The 12,508-nt window shown below is 47.8% G+C and overlaps 1 protein-coding gene across 1 annotated transcript; it reads right to left on the reverse strand.

The window, feature by feature from the left end:
- Window positions 1-6,830: 6,830 nt before the first annotated feature.
- On the reverse strand, window positions 6,831-10,943 carry LOC117750406 (CD209 antigen-like). Its single transcript, XM_034561608.1, has 6 exons — window positions 10,829-10,943; window positions 10,657-10,755; window positions 9,116-10,162; window positions 8,779-8,921; window positions 7,443-7,549; window positions 6,831-7,296 (listed from the first exon to the last, which is right to left on the reverse strand). Exons 1-6 carry the CDS (start codon window positions 10,893-10,895, stop codon window positions 7,143-7,145), a joined length of 1,617 nt encoding a protein of 538 aa, XP_034417499.1. The 5' UTR covers window positions 10,896-10,943; the 3' UTR covers window positions 6,831-7,142.
- Window positions 10,944-12,508: the final 1,565 nt, after the last annotated feature.

Raw genomic sequence — 12,508 nt, forward strand, 5'->3', positions numbered from 1 at the left:
TCAAATAAATGAACTGGCTCTCACATCTGAACTCAATCTGGTTTTTTTTGCAAAAAAATAGCTTATTGTTTTCACCAATAAGATATTTAGTAGTAACTCAATATTAGTTATTTCTTTGCACGGATATCACTTTATTTTCATTTTTCTTTTCTTTTTTCCATGCCATCATTATTGTGGAAATTGTTAATAATTATTGAGAGGAATAATTAACATTGATATGTGATCAGACAGTCACTTTACATTTATTATTATTATTAAAAGGTGATCTGTGCAACTTTGTTGTTCAGGAAGTTTGTATCAAACAAGTAGCCCTTCGTATTATTTTGTACCCTTGAAGTAGCTCTCGGTTTCAAAAAGGTTGGTGAACCCTGGCCCAGGTAATGAAGGAGACATAAAGCAACACGTAGTTCTTTTGTGCACCACATGTCTTTGTGTTTCTAGTTAGACTCCTTGACCGATGTTTTTCCTTCCCTGATGATAACAGAAAAAACGTGCATAAATAATTATTTAAAATACTCAGCAAAGGGGGATGAAGGGTGTGTTGCTTTTCGTGCTCACCCCCTTCCTTCATCACTCATTGTATTGTTTGTCATTATGATAAAACCATGTTAATGACTTACAAATAGCTCCTTTACACACTTAAGGTAAACATCGTTTGATGTTAGTGAAATCATCTTTTAGATTCTCGGTGTACATTTAAAGGTAATAAATCAAGCCAAACTGCTTTTCTGTTTTAGTAAAACGTGTACTATTACTCCTCGGCAATATTTATTGCCTATCTTTAAGCAACTTTGAAAATAAGGGGATGTGAAGCTGTTAGATTTGCATGCATTTTTGACAATTATGCACATTGTTAACATTTCCTTCTCTTTCCTTGCTTCATAGGATTTGGATGCAGTGTAAAGAGTGCAAGTTTTCCCACCCAAATCAAGATGTCCTCTTAAAGCACTACAGGCTTCGACATTACCAGGGGCGATTCAACTGGTGCGTTGAAATCCCACCTTTCACGAGTACATAAACAGCCTGGAAAACCTGAAGTGCAGCTCGCATTCTGTTGTGAATTGTGTGACTTGTGTGCAAATGTTTCCCTGTATTATGCTCAATTTATTTATTTAATTTAACAGACTATGAAGATTTAAATACTATAATACTAATGTGTAGGAAGTGACTCTTGTATGAAAGTAGTATATATATATTTTTTTAAATCTGCATAAAAATGTATTTTGACTTTTAAATTGTATTGTTACAGAATGGGAAGAAAAAAAAGAGGCGGTGAATATTTCTTATAGTCTCTGTATGCTTGTTTTTGTGTAGAATATAGACCCGGAGGAATCTTATGTGAAAGGAGTTGAACTGGGAATACTCACAGTTGTTGAAGATGACGTTGGGACGGTCCGCTCAAGTCCAACAACACTAAGCATCGCCCTGATTATTGAGGAACGGATTGTCCTGGATGATATATGCGACATCCCAACTGCATTTGCCCTTTTGTTTGGACTCATCTATGCTCTCAACCTGGAGTATCCGAAGGACTTGAGGTACACTTTCGAAGTAATTCAAAAGTTGTTCATGAACCTTGGTACCCAGTGCTCTGCCCGGGTTCAGGCCTTAAAAAACAGTTTGCTCAAGTAGCCTGCCATATTTAAACCCTGCTTATGGTCTTGGCTGGATTTTGAGGGGGGTAAGAGTTCCAAAAGGTTTCTGAAGGCCAATGTACAGGTTGCAGTTGTCTTGTTACAGACAATACGTTTTTGATGATGTCCATCCATTGTAAAAGCAATATATGACAAATTGTCCCACTGTTGATAGTGTCCAGTGCCCATAACGATAACCTGATATTGGAATCGGCATTGTTGCTGTGTATGCTCAAGAAAGCATAACTTGTACTAAATAGTTTTTTGCATCTTAACAGTTCTTGTTGCCCTGGACATATTGCAGTTTTAAACGGTAGATGGATGGATAGATGCATGGATAAGAGAGGTTTTTAAGCCATTTTATACCTCCCACTAATCTTTACGGTGGGGTCAAGCCGGCCTGACTAGACAGTCTAGTGTTACAACAAAATCAAAACATTGTTCCTGAATAAAACTGCAACCTGCACCAAAACCATCCTCAAGCAGCCCAGTTTCAAGGGAATGCCATTGTCCTTCTGTGTTGTGTATATATGTTCCATCATAGACCATGTTTTTTTCTTTCTTTATGCAGCCATTTGGATTTTTAAGGATGTTGACCCTCTGCTGTCTATGTTCAAGTGTTGACACCTGGAATTCATATAGTTATGCAAACAAATGTTTAGTTCTTGTTAATAAACATTTTGTGTTTGAAGAAGTTTGTTTTCTTTAACTGTTGACTTTTTCAAAGAAAACGGTGTACATTTTTAATTAATTTAAATGAAGGCAACGTTGCAAAGAATGTTGAGTGTACTCAACTAATGGGCAGTGAAATTTAGTAACAAAACATTTTAAGTTAAAAGTAAGTTCTCTCAACAAAACATTTAAAGTTAAAAGTAAGTTCTCTCAACAAAACATTTTACGTGCTGTTGATGTATGTTTTCAATCTACAAGAACACACAATTTAAAGTTTCTCCAATTTAATATTTTAAGTGTTCTCAACTTAAGTACATGAGTAGATGTAACTATCAAATGCAATATTTTAAGTAGTGTTAACTTAAATACATAAGTAGGTCTGAATAGGAATGTTACGTTTGACAAACTTAAGATATCACTTTGAGTGAACTTCTTATAATAAGTTGACACAACACATTAGCCCTTAGTTGAGTGAACTCAAAAAGGCTTTGCAGCTGGTTGCCTCACTTTTTTAAGTTGACTCAACTTAGCAGTACAATCTGGCCAGTCATGGACCCAGCACCCCCTTCTGCAGCAAGCCGGTTCGAGAGGATCGAGGATGCCCTCCAGCAGCACGAGGCGCAGATGGTCCGCTTCGCCGCGGAGACGCGGCAGTCCACAGCAGCCCAGGAGCTGGCTATGGCGGCGATGACCACCCAGATGCTTCAACTGACAACTGCTCTGACCCAGCTCGTAGCCTCTGCGCCGTCTCCTGTCTCTCCGCCTCCTGCCTCTCTGCCGCCTGCTCCAACACACGAGCCTCGTGTGGGAACCCCGGAGCGCTACGCGGGAGAACCCGAGGGCTGCAACCCATTCATTACGAACTGCTCCATTCTGTTCTCTCTGCAGTCCCACACCTTTGCCACAGAGGAGGCTAAGGTGGCCTTCACTGTTAACCACCTGACTGGCAGAGCGCGACTTTGGGGTACTGCTGAATGGGAGAGACGTGCGCCAGCTTGTTCTTCTTTCCTGCTGTTTTCTGCGGAGCTTCGCAAGGTGTTCGGGGCGGTCTCCAAGGGTCCAGATCCAAGCGGGGGACTAGCGGAACTGCGCCAGGGGGACCGGACAGTTATGGATTATGCCCTAGAGTTTTGCACAAGGGCACGCCTTAGCGACTGGAACGAGGCAGCCCAGTGTGAGGTGTTTTTGACGGGACTAGCGGATTATGTTAAGGATGAACTAATCTCTTTTGATTTGTCTGCCAACTTGGATGGCTTGGTAGAATTGACTTCCCGCGTGGACAGACGCATCCAAGCAAGGCGACAGGAGCGACGCAAGGGGGAGACAGATCGTTGTGTTTTCACCCAGCGTCGAACTTTTCCAGCAGCCACCAGCTTCACCTTGGGGTCCCAACCAGGGGAGGTTGAACCCATGGAAGTAGGCGCACCAGTCTCACCCGGGAGGAGCGGGAGCGTCGTCGCCAGGGAGGTCTTTGCCTGTATTGCGGCCGGGCTGGCCACTTCATATCCCGGTGTCCAGTAAAAGGCGTGGCTCACCCGTAGCAGGGGAGATACTGGTGAGCCGAACCACAAGACTCTCTCCCCACCAGAGACCCCTTTTCCATGCTCAGCTGCTGCTCAAGAATGGATCACAGACCCTCGCTACATTCATTGACTCTGGCGCTGACGACAGCTTCATTGATGAGGACCTAGTCCGTCAGCTGGGTATCGAGCAGGTACAGCTGCCTTGTCCTGTTCCAGCCATGTCCAGGCCGTCCTTCAACGTCTCCTGAGGAATTCTCTGTTCGTTAAGGCCGAGAAGTGTGAATTCCACGCCTCTTCTGTCCCCTTCCTGGGTTACATCGTTGGACAGGGGATCGTGCAGATGGATCCTGCCAAGGTGTCAGCGGTGACGTCCTGGCCCATTCCAGACTCACGTAAGCAGCTACAACGATTCCTGGGGTTCGCCAATTTCTATCGGAGATTTATCCGTGGCTACAGCACCGTGGCTGCCCCACTCACAGCCCTCACCTCATCCAAGGTGCAGTTCCAGTGGTCACCCTCGGCTGAGGAGGCCTTCCGGACCCTTAAAGCCCGGTTTACCTCTGCCCCTATCCTTCAGGTCCCCGACCCAGAGAGACAGTTTGTTGTTGAGGTGGACGCCTCCGAGGTAGGGGTGGGGGCCATCCTTTCTCAGCGGGCTGCCAGTGACCAGAAGCTCCACCCATGTGCCTTCTTTTCTAGGCGGCTCTCACCTGCTGAGAGGAACTACGATGTTGGTAACCGAGAGCTGCTTGCCGTTAAGCTGGCCCTTGAGGAGTGGCTGGAGGGGACCAGTCTGCCATTTTTGTGTTGGACTGATCACAAGAACCTTGAATATATGCAGTCCGCCAAGAGACTGAACTCTCGGCAAGCCAGATGGTCTCTGTTTTTTACCCGGTTTAACTTTTCCCTCTGTTACAGGCCCGGTACTCATAACGTCAAGCCGGACGCCCTGTCCCGCCAGTTTGTGGACAAGGGGGATTCCACCCCTTGCAATGACAATATCCTTCCTGCCCCCGTCTTGGTTGCCGCTATCACCTGGGAGATAGAGGAAAGAGTCAAGGCTGCCCTGGAGTCCCAGCCCGGCCCGAGTTCCTGTCCCCCTGACCGCCTGTTCGTTCCCCAGACCCTGAGGTCCGAGGTCCTCCAGTGGGCCCATAGCTCCAGACTCACTTGCCATCCTGGGAGCCAGCGTACTAGGGATGCTTTGCAGCAGAGGTTCTGGTGGGCGACTCTGGAGAAGGACACCCGGGAATTCGTCAACGCCTGTCCTGTCTGCAACCAGCACAAACCATCCCATCAGGCTCCCGCTGGTTTCCTGCAACCACTGTCGGTGCCCCATAGGCCCTGGTCGCACATCTCCCTGGACTTTGTTACCGGCCTCACACTGTCCAACAAGCACACCACCATCCCAACAGTGGTCGATCGGTTCAGCAAGATGGCCCACTTTGTGCCCTTGCCCAAGCTCCCCTCGGCCAAGGAGACTGCGGAGTTGGTTCTACTTCATGTCTTCCGGCTTCACGGCCTACCCACGGACATAGTCTCTGACCGGGGTCCTTAGTTCATGTCCGTATTCTGGAGGGAGTTCTGTACACTAATCAGGGCCACAGCCAGCCTCTCATCTGGATTCCACCCCCAGTCTAACGGCCAGACTGAGCGCAAGAACCAGGAGATGGAGACCGCTCTACGGTGTTTGGTCTCCGAGACTCCAGCATCCTGGTCCCAGCAGCTCCTGTGGGTGGAGTATGCCCACAACACCCTGACCAGCTCTGCCACTGGAATATCCCCGTTTCAGTGTGCTTACGGGTTTCAACCCCCATTGTCTTCTGCCCTGGAGAAGGAGGTTTCCTGCCCCTCGGTCCAGGCCTTAGTCCGCCGCTGCCACCGTACCTGGGCCAAGGCCAGGGTTGCACTCCTCAGCTCGGCCAACCGTTACTCCGCAGCAGCCAACCGGTGCCGCTCCAAAGCCCCCATCTACCAGGTTGGCCAGAAGGTGTGGCTATCGACCAGGGATCTACCCTTGTGAGTGGAGGCGAAGAAGTTGGCACCCAGGTTCATCGGACCATTCGAGATCCTGAAGGTCATCAATCCTGCAGCGGTGAGGCTCAAACTGCCCCGGACCATGCGGGTCCATCCCTCGTTCCACGTCTCGAGAAGAAAGCCAGTTCGGGAGAGTCCACTGGCCCACTGTACAGCCTCCACCGCGGTTCATCGAGGGAGGTCTTACCTACACGGTGCGCTGCCTGCTTCGTTCCCGCCGTCGTGGAAGAGGGTTACAATACCTGGTTGACTGGGAGGGATACGGAGAGATGCTGGGTCCCGGCCCGACACATCCTGGATGCCCCTCTCATAAGAGAGTTTCACCGCAGCCACCCTGATCAGCCCGCTAAGAGCTCTGGGCCCAAGGGGGCTACCGAGCCAGACGCTGTTTCCTCTCTCCCATTAGCAGCAGCAGACATCGGGGAGGATGAGGAGCCATTTTCTGATCTGGAGAACTCACCCGCCGATGAGGAGAGGGCGGAGATGTCTGAGGAGTATTAGTCCTCCCCCAGATCCCCTCTGCCCACCCGGTGTGGCAATTGTTTTGGGAAGTCGGGAGCCGTCCCTTAGAGGGGGGATTCTGTAACAGTTCAGCTCCACACCTTCTTTCTGTTAATAGTTGTTTTCATTAGATCTGTTTGTCTATTAACTCTCTTGTCATTTCAGACCCGGTCATTCACACCTGATCATCCTTCATTCCCTTCACCTGGTTCTCACGCCCATCTCACCTGCAACCCATTCCCTCATTAGTCACTCACTACTTAGGTTCCCTCACTTGCACTTGTCAAGGCAATGCGGTGCTGGATGTCAAGGCAATGCGGTGCTGGATGTCAAGGCAACGCCATCCAGAGAAACTTTATCTTCTTGGCCTAATAAAATAACTTCAGTTTCCTCTGAAGTTTAACTTGAGAATTTGAGGCGACGCATTGGTGAATGTGAGAATGAATGACACGTCCTCTCAATATGAAGGAAAACAGCTCAGCTTTATTGTTATTATTATTATTATAAGTGAATTCAGATACACAGACAGGATACAGACACATTTTAAAGATGCCAGCTTCCCGCACTAAAGGAATCCTTAACGTGAAGATGTCGGCCGTATTATCTGGTGGTTTCTGTAGCTCCTGTTTACATTCCTCACGATGCAAAGTAAAAAGAATAAGCGACAGGAACGCACTAATGATTTTGTGTTGTGTCACAAACGGGCTCCAGCTGGATTTCGTTGTGCATCCCTGTGTTGCATAATGACAATAAATGACCCTTGAACCCCAACACATTAAGCCAGATGTTCACAGATCCATCGCTTTGAGTTATTACACCCAACATCATTCCAGCTTACTTCTGCTTCCCTCCAATGTAACATTTCAGCACAGTCCTCTTCGCCCCACTGTGGATCTCCTCCCCCGTTATCAGGTGGACTGTTCCAGTACCTAGGAGGTGATTAAGATGGTGAATTTTCACTGGATTTGAGGCCAAAAACAGTATTTCTAGTGAACTAAGAATGTGGATTCATATCTCCAAAACTAATGAGTTTAATTATCTAAATAGTAGGTGCATCAACAGCTGTGTGTCTTACGCAGGCTGAGTCAGTGGAGTTCCATCGATCCATTTCCAGTTGCCCTCGTGGTCTTTGTCATTCAAACCAATCCAAGTGTAATGCTTGATGATGTTTGAGAGGAATTTCTGTTGAACATTAAAACGACAGAAAGTCTGTTTCATTTTTAGACATTTTATTAAAATAATAATTAATATTGTCCTTGCTGACTTTAACAAAGGAAACCTCAGTTATGACCTCCACTGGGACTCTGACCACGTGGTGGTCCATCTGATTCCTTTCAGGCAGAAAGTAGAACTCTGTGAGCACGACTCCCAGATCAGACAACGGCAAACCTGTCAATCACCTTGTAGCCCCGCCTTAAAGCATCCCCTGCTTTATGGTCTGTTTGACTCTAAATGACCATAATTTACTAAATGAACATCACGCTGTATTGAAGAAGACTTGAAACTAGAGATTGAGACCAAAAACTAATGTTTACAATGTTTACTGAGGGAATACATCAAGAGAAGTAGAGTCATTTATATAGACTTCTATACAACCAGAGAAGTCGCCCCCTGGTGGTCAGGAGAAAGAATGCAGCTTTAACACATGAAGCATAGACTTCTATACAACCAGAGGAGTCGCTTTGTAGTTTAACTTTATTGAAGAAATTGTACTTGCTTTATTCTTGTTGTTCTGAGTTTGGACTCATGGTTTAATGCACTTATTGTAAGTCGCTTTGGATAAAAGCGTCAGCTAAATGACATGTAATGTAATGTAACACATGACGCATAGACTTCTATACAACCAGAGGAGTCGCCCCCTGGTGGCCAAGAGAGAGAATGCAGCTTTAACACATGAAGCATATACTTCTATACAACCAGAGGAGTCGCCCCCTGGTGGTCAGGAGAGAGAATGCAGCTTTAACACATGAAGCATAGACTTCTATACAACCAAGAGTCGCCCCATGGTGGTCAGGAGAGAGAATGCAGCTTTAACACATGAAGCATATACTTCTATACAACCAGAGGAGTCGCCCCCTGATGGTCAGGAGAGAGAATGCAGCTTTAACACATGAAGCATAGACTTCTATACAACCAGAGGAGTCGCCCCCTGGTGGTCAGGAGAGAGAATGCAGCTTTAACACATGACGCATAGACTTCTATACAACCAGAGGAGTCGCCCCCTGGTGGTCAGGAGAGAGAATGCAGCTTTAACACATGACGCATCGACTTCTATACAACCAGAGGAGTCGCCCCCTGGTGGTCAGGAGAGGGAATGCAGCTTTCAGACACTTCTGCATTGGCATTACTTGTCAAACCCAGAGGTTAAACCAAAAAAAAAATATATATATATATATATAATGTCCCACTACCTGTTCTTCAAGCGAGTCAATGATCACCAGATCTGCTCCTTTGTCTCTGCAGTCCTCTCGGCTCTTTTCCCAGGAGGCAGAGCTTGAAGAGACAAAATAACAGGAACTACTGAGCGTCGTCCATCCTGCAGGACACGTTTTACCTGTAAAAACACAACAAACAAAACAACATTAAAGACCCACGCCCTTAAAATGAAGAAGTTGTGTTGTTGTGGACTTCCTGTTTTGACCGCTGAACTCTTGAGCTGTGGAGCTCCTCCTTTGACACTTCACTTTATTCTAACTCTCAGTTCTACATCTCACTGGACACGACTCAGCAGGACTAACCAGCACTCACTCAGTTTGGACCAACGCTGAAGTCTGTCCATGTCTTCAGTCAGTTGAGTGAGGCTGGAGTTCAGCAGCTCTCTCTCCTCGGACATGGAGGTCAGGAGGTCTTCAGAGGCCCGGAGACGCTCAGTCAGGTTGGCTTCAGAGGCCCGGAGACGCTCCGTCAGGTTGGCTTCAGAGGCCCGGAGACGCTCCGTCAGGTGTTCTTCAGAGGCCTGGAGACGCTCTGTCAGGTGGTCTTCAGAGGCCCGGAGACGCTCCGTCAGGTTGGCTTCAGTGGTTTGGAGACGCTCCGTCAGGTTGGCTTCAGACGCCCGGAGACGCTCCGTCAGGTGTTCTTCAGAGGCCCGGAGACGCTCCGTTAGGTGGTCTTCAATGGTTTGGAGACGCTCCGTCAGGTTGGCTTCAGAGGCCCGGAGACGCTCCGTCAGGTGTTCTTCAGAGGCCCGGAGACGCTCCGTCAGGTTGGCTTCAGAGGCCCGGAGACGCTCCGTCAGGTGGTCTTCAGAGGCCCGGAGACGCTCCGTCAGGTTGGCTTCAGTGGTTTGGAGACGCTCCGTCAGGTTGGCTTCAGACGCCCGGAGACGCTCCGTCAGGTGTTCTTCAGAGGCCCGGAGACGCTCCGTCAGGTGGTCTTCAATGGTTTGGAGACGCTCCGTCAGGTTGGCTTCAGAGGCCCGGAGACGCTCCGTCAGGTGGTATTCAGAGGCCCGGAGACGCTCCGTCAGGTGGTCTTCAGTGGTTTGGAGACGCTCCGTCAGGTTGGCTTCAGAGGCCCGGAGACGCTCCGTCAGGTGGTCTTCAGAGGCCCGGAGATGCTCTGTCAGGTTGGCTTCAGAGGCCCGGAGACGCTCCGTCAGGTGGTCTTCAGAGGCCCGGAGACGCTCCGTCAGGTGGTCTTCAATGGTTTGGAGACGCACCGTCAGGTTGTCTTCAGAGGCCCGGAGACGCTCCGTCAGGTTGGCTTCAGAGGCCCGGAGACGCTCCGTCAGGTTGGCTTCAGAGGCCCGGAGACGCTCCGTCAGGTGGTCTTTGACGGTGGAGAGATTGTGGTCTGGAATAAACAAAGACAACAACACCTCATGTGTTCATACTGGAGCTCATTTGAGGCGAGATGCAAATGTTTAAACATCAAAAACACACATTCAGGTGTTTATTTTACTACTTTGTTCGTTTCAGTCTGTAGATTTCTCCTAAATTCACCAAAAGTTACCATTATATAATAATGCCTCGTATGCATATTTAAACTTAACATTTCAGATAATATGTAATGCAAAAAATAATTTTCTTGAGATAAAGATATGACATCCCATCATCTTTTCCAGCTGATGTGATGATACTGAGCAACTTGAATAAAACCTGGTTCAGGTTCAGGTCCAGGTCTTGATCAGCCAGAGAGGTTTATCTACAATATTCATTTTCATAACGAATGTCTTTACAGAAGAAGAAAGTGTTTCATTTCATTTGTTTCTAAGTGCTTCACGGACAACAAGCAAAAGGAAACAACAACAGTCCAGGAGAGGAAGGACGGATGAAGATCAGACTCACAGTGGACACCGAGGCCGACGAGTCCGACCAGCAGGAAAACACTCAGCACCAGAAAGACAACAGCAGCTCCATGAGATCTGCTCTCTGATCTGCTGGGACCTGAACACAGAGGGAACACGGTGAAGTCCACAAACAGGGATCAGGTGAAGACCTGCAGACTCATCACGCTTACCTGTGTGAGGCGTTAAGGGCCTCCAGGAAACTTCGGACTTGTCATACTCAATGTTGAATTCCTGCATCGCTCTCGACAATTCCAGCTATTTCATAGAAAAGGTCAGCGCCGCAGGACCAACTACACATAAATGAGGAATACTCTTGTTGGGGATGATGTATTTATATCATATAAAAGAGGAAGTCTCGACTTTCAGATGTGTTAAAAAGCAAAAAAAACATTTGCAGACACTTTCTATTATTGGGAATCCAAAAATCACTTATGGTTTTGGTTTTACCTCGAGGCCGAAGCCATTAAATGAATGCATGAAAAGAAAAACTACGGGAACACTTGAGTCTCCGAGACAAATGAAAATAAAGTATTACTTGTCTTCCTATATTACCGCAAATTGAAGTCATCATGAAATGCAAGTACTTCTCAATCAAATTAAAACTTTCAAAACACCTCTGGAACTTGGTCTGCGTTGGAAAAAATCCAGCAAAGAAAAGAAACCTTCAGGGTATTTTACCTTGTGTGAGTTACCACGGGTGGTTCCCCCCTTTGTAGATCTCTGATTGATCCTGGAATGGAGTTCCAGTGTACTGCTGCCTGTTCGGAGAAAGCAGCAAGACTAGAAGCACTTTTCCTGAGAGGGACAATACAATACAATCCCCTCTTGCTGCACCTCTTGTGAGCCGATGTCCAGTTCGTGTGGTGACAAATTATTTGAGAGTTGGAGAGGTCAAGCCATGTATAATGTTGTACATGAGATGGTAGGTGAATTGGTATAAACCAAATGGAGTCGAGAAGGCCGTCTTTTCTCTAGACTCTGGCGACAGAGGAATCTGCCAGTACCCCTTTTGTTAAATTCAGCGTCGTAAAGAAACGCGCAGGAGTCCGTTGACCCGGGGCATTGGGTAAGCATCGAACCGCGACACATCGTTCATCCTGCGATAGTCCACGCAGAACCGTATAGATCCATCCTTCTTGACAACAAGAACAATGGGACTACACCAGGCACTGTGGGACTCTTTTATTACCCCCATCTCCAGCATGGCCGCCAATTCCCTCTGAACTTTTCTTTTGTGTTCAGGTAACCTGTAGGGTTGCGACCGCACCGCTTCGCTCGGAGGAGTCTCAATTCGGTACTCTATGAGGTTTGTGCGACCTGGCAGGAGAGAGAGAACACGTCAGCAAACTGCTCTTGCAACTGGGCAATGTCTGTTCTCTGGGTCCCGGAGAGATGCTCTTCACAAAGGAGCGAGGCCGGATTGGTGGATTTTGGGACCTCAGGCCCCAGCTCCTCTCTCTCAGATACCGCAGACACCAGAGAAACAGACTCCGCCTCCCTCCACGCTTTCAGGAGGTTGAGGTGGTAGATCTGTGTAGCTCCGCCCCTGTCAGAACGCACCACCTCATAGTCAACATCCCCCACTCGCCGTGTGACCACAAAGGGCCCTTGTCACTCGGCGAGGAGTTTAGAGCTGGAATAAGGAAGCAATAAAAGTACCTTTTCTCCCGGTGTGAATTGTCTCAGCCTGGCTCCTCTGTCGTACAGCCGTTGTTGACGCTCCTGGGCCTGGAGCAAATTCTCCCCGTGACATCCTACCCATTGTGTGGAGCTTTGCTCGCAGGTCCAGGACGTACTGGATCTCGTTTTTCCCGGTGCTCGGACCTTCCTCCCAGTTTTCCTTTAATGGG

Source organism: Cyclopterus lumpus, chromosome 21, assembly GCF_009769545.1.
Source record: "Cyclopterus lumpus isolate fCycLum1 chromosome 21, fCycLum1.pri, whole genome shotgun sequence".
NCBI classification, from domain to species: Eukaryota; Metazoa; Chordata; class Actinopteri; order Perciformes; family Cyclopteridae; genus Cyclopterus; species Cyclopterus lumpus.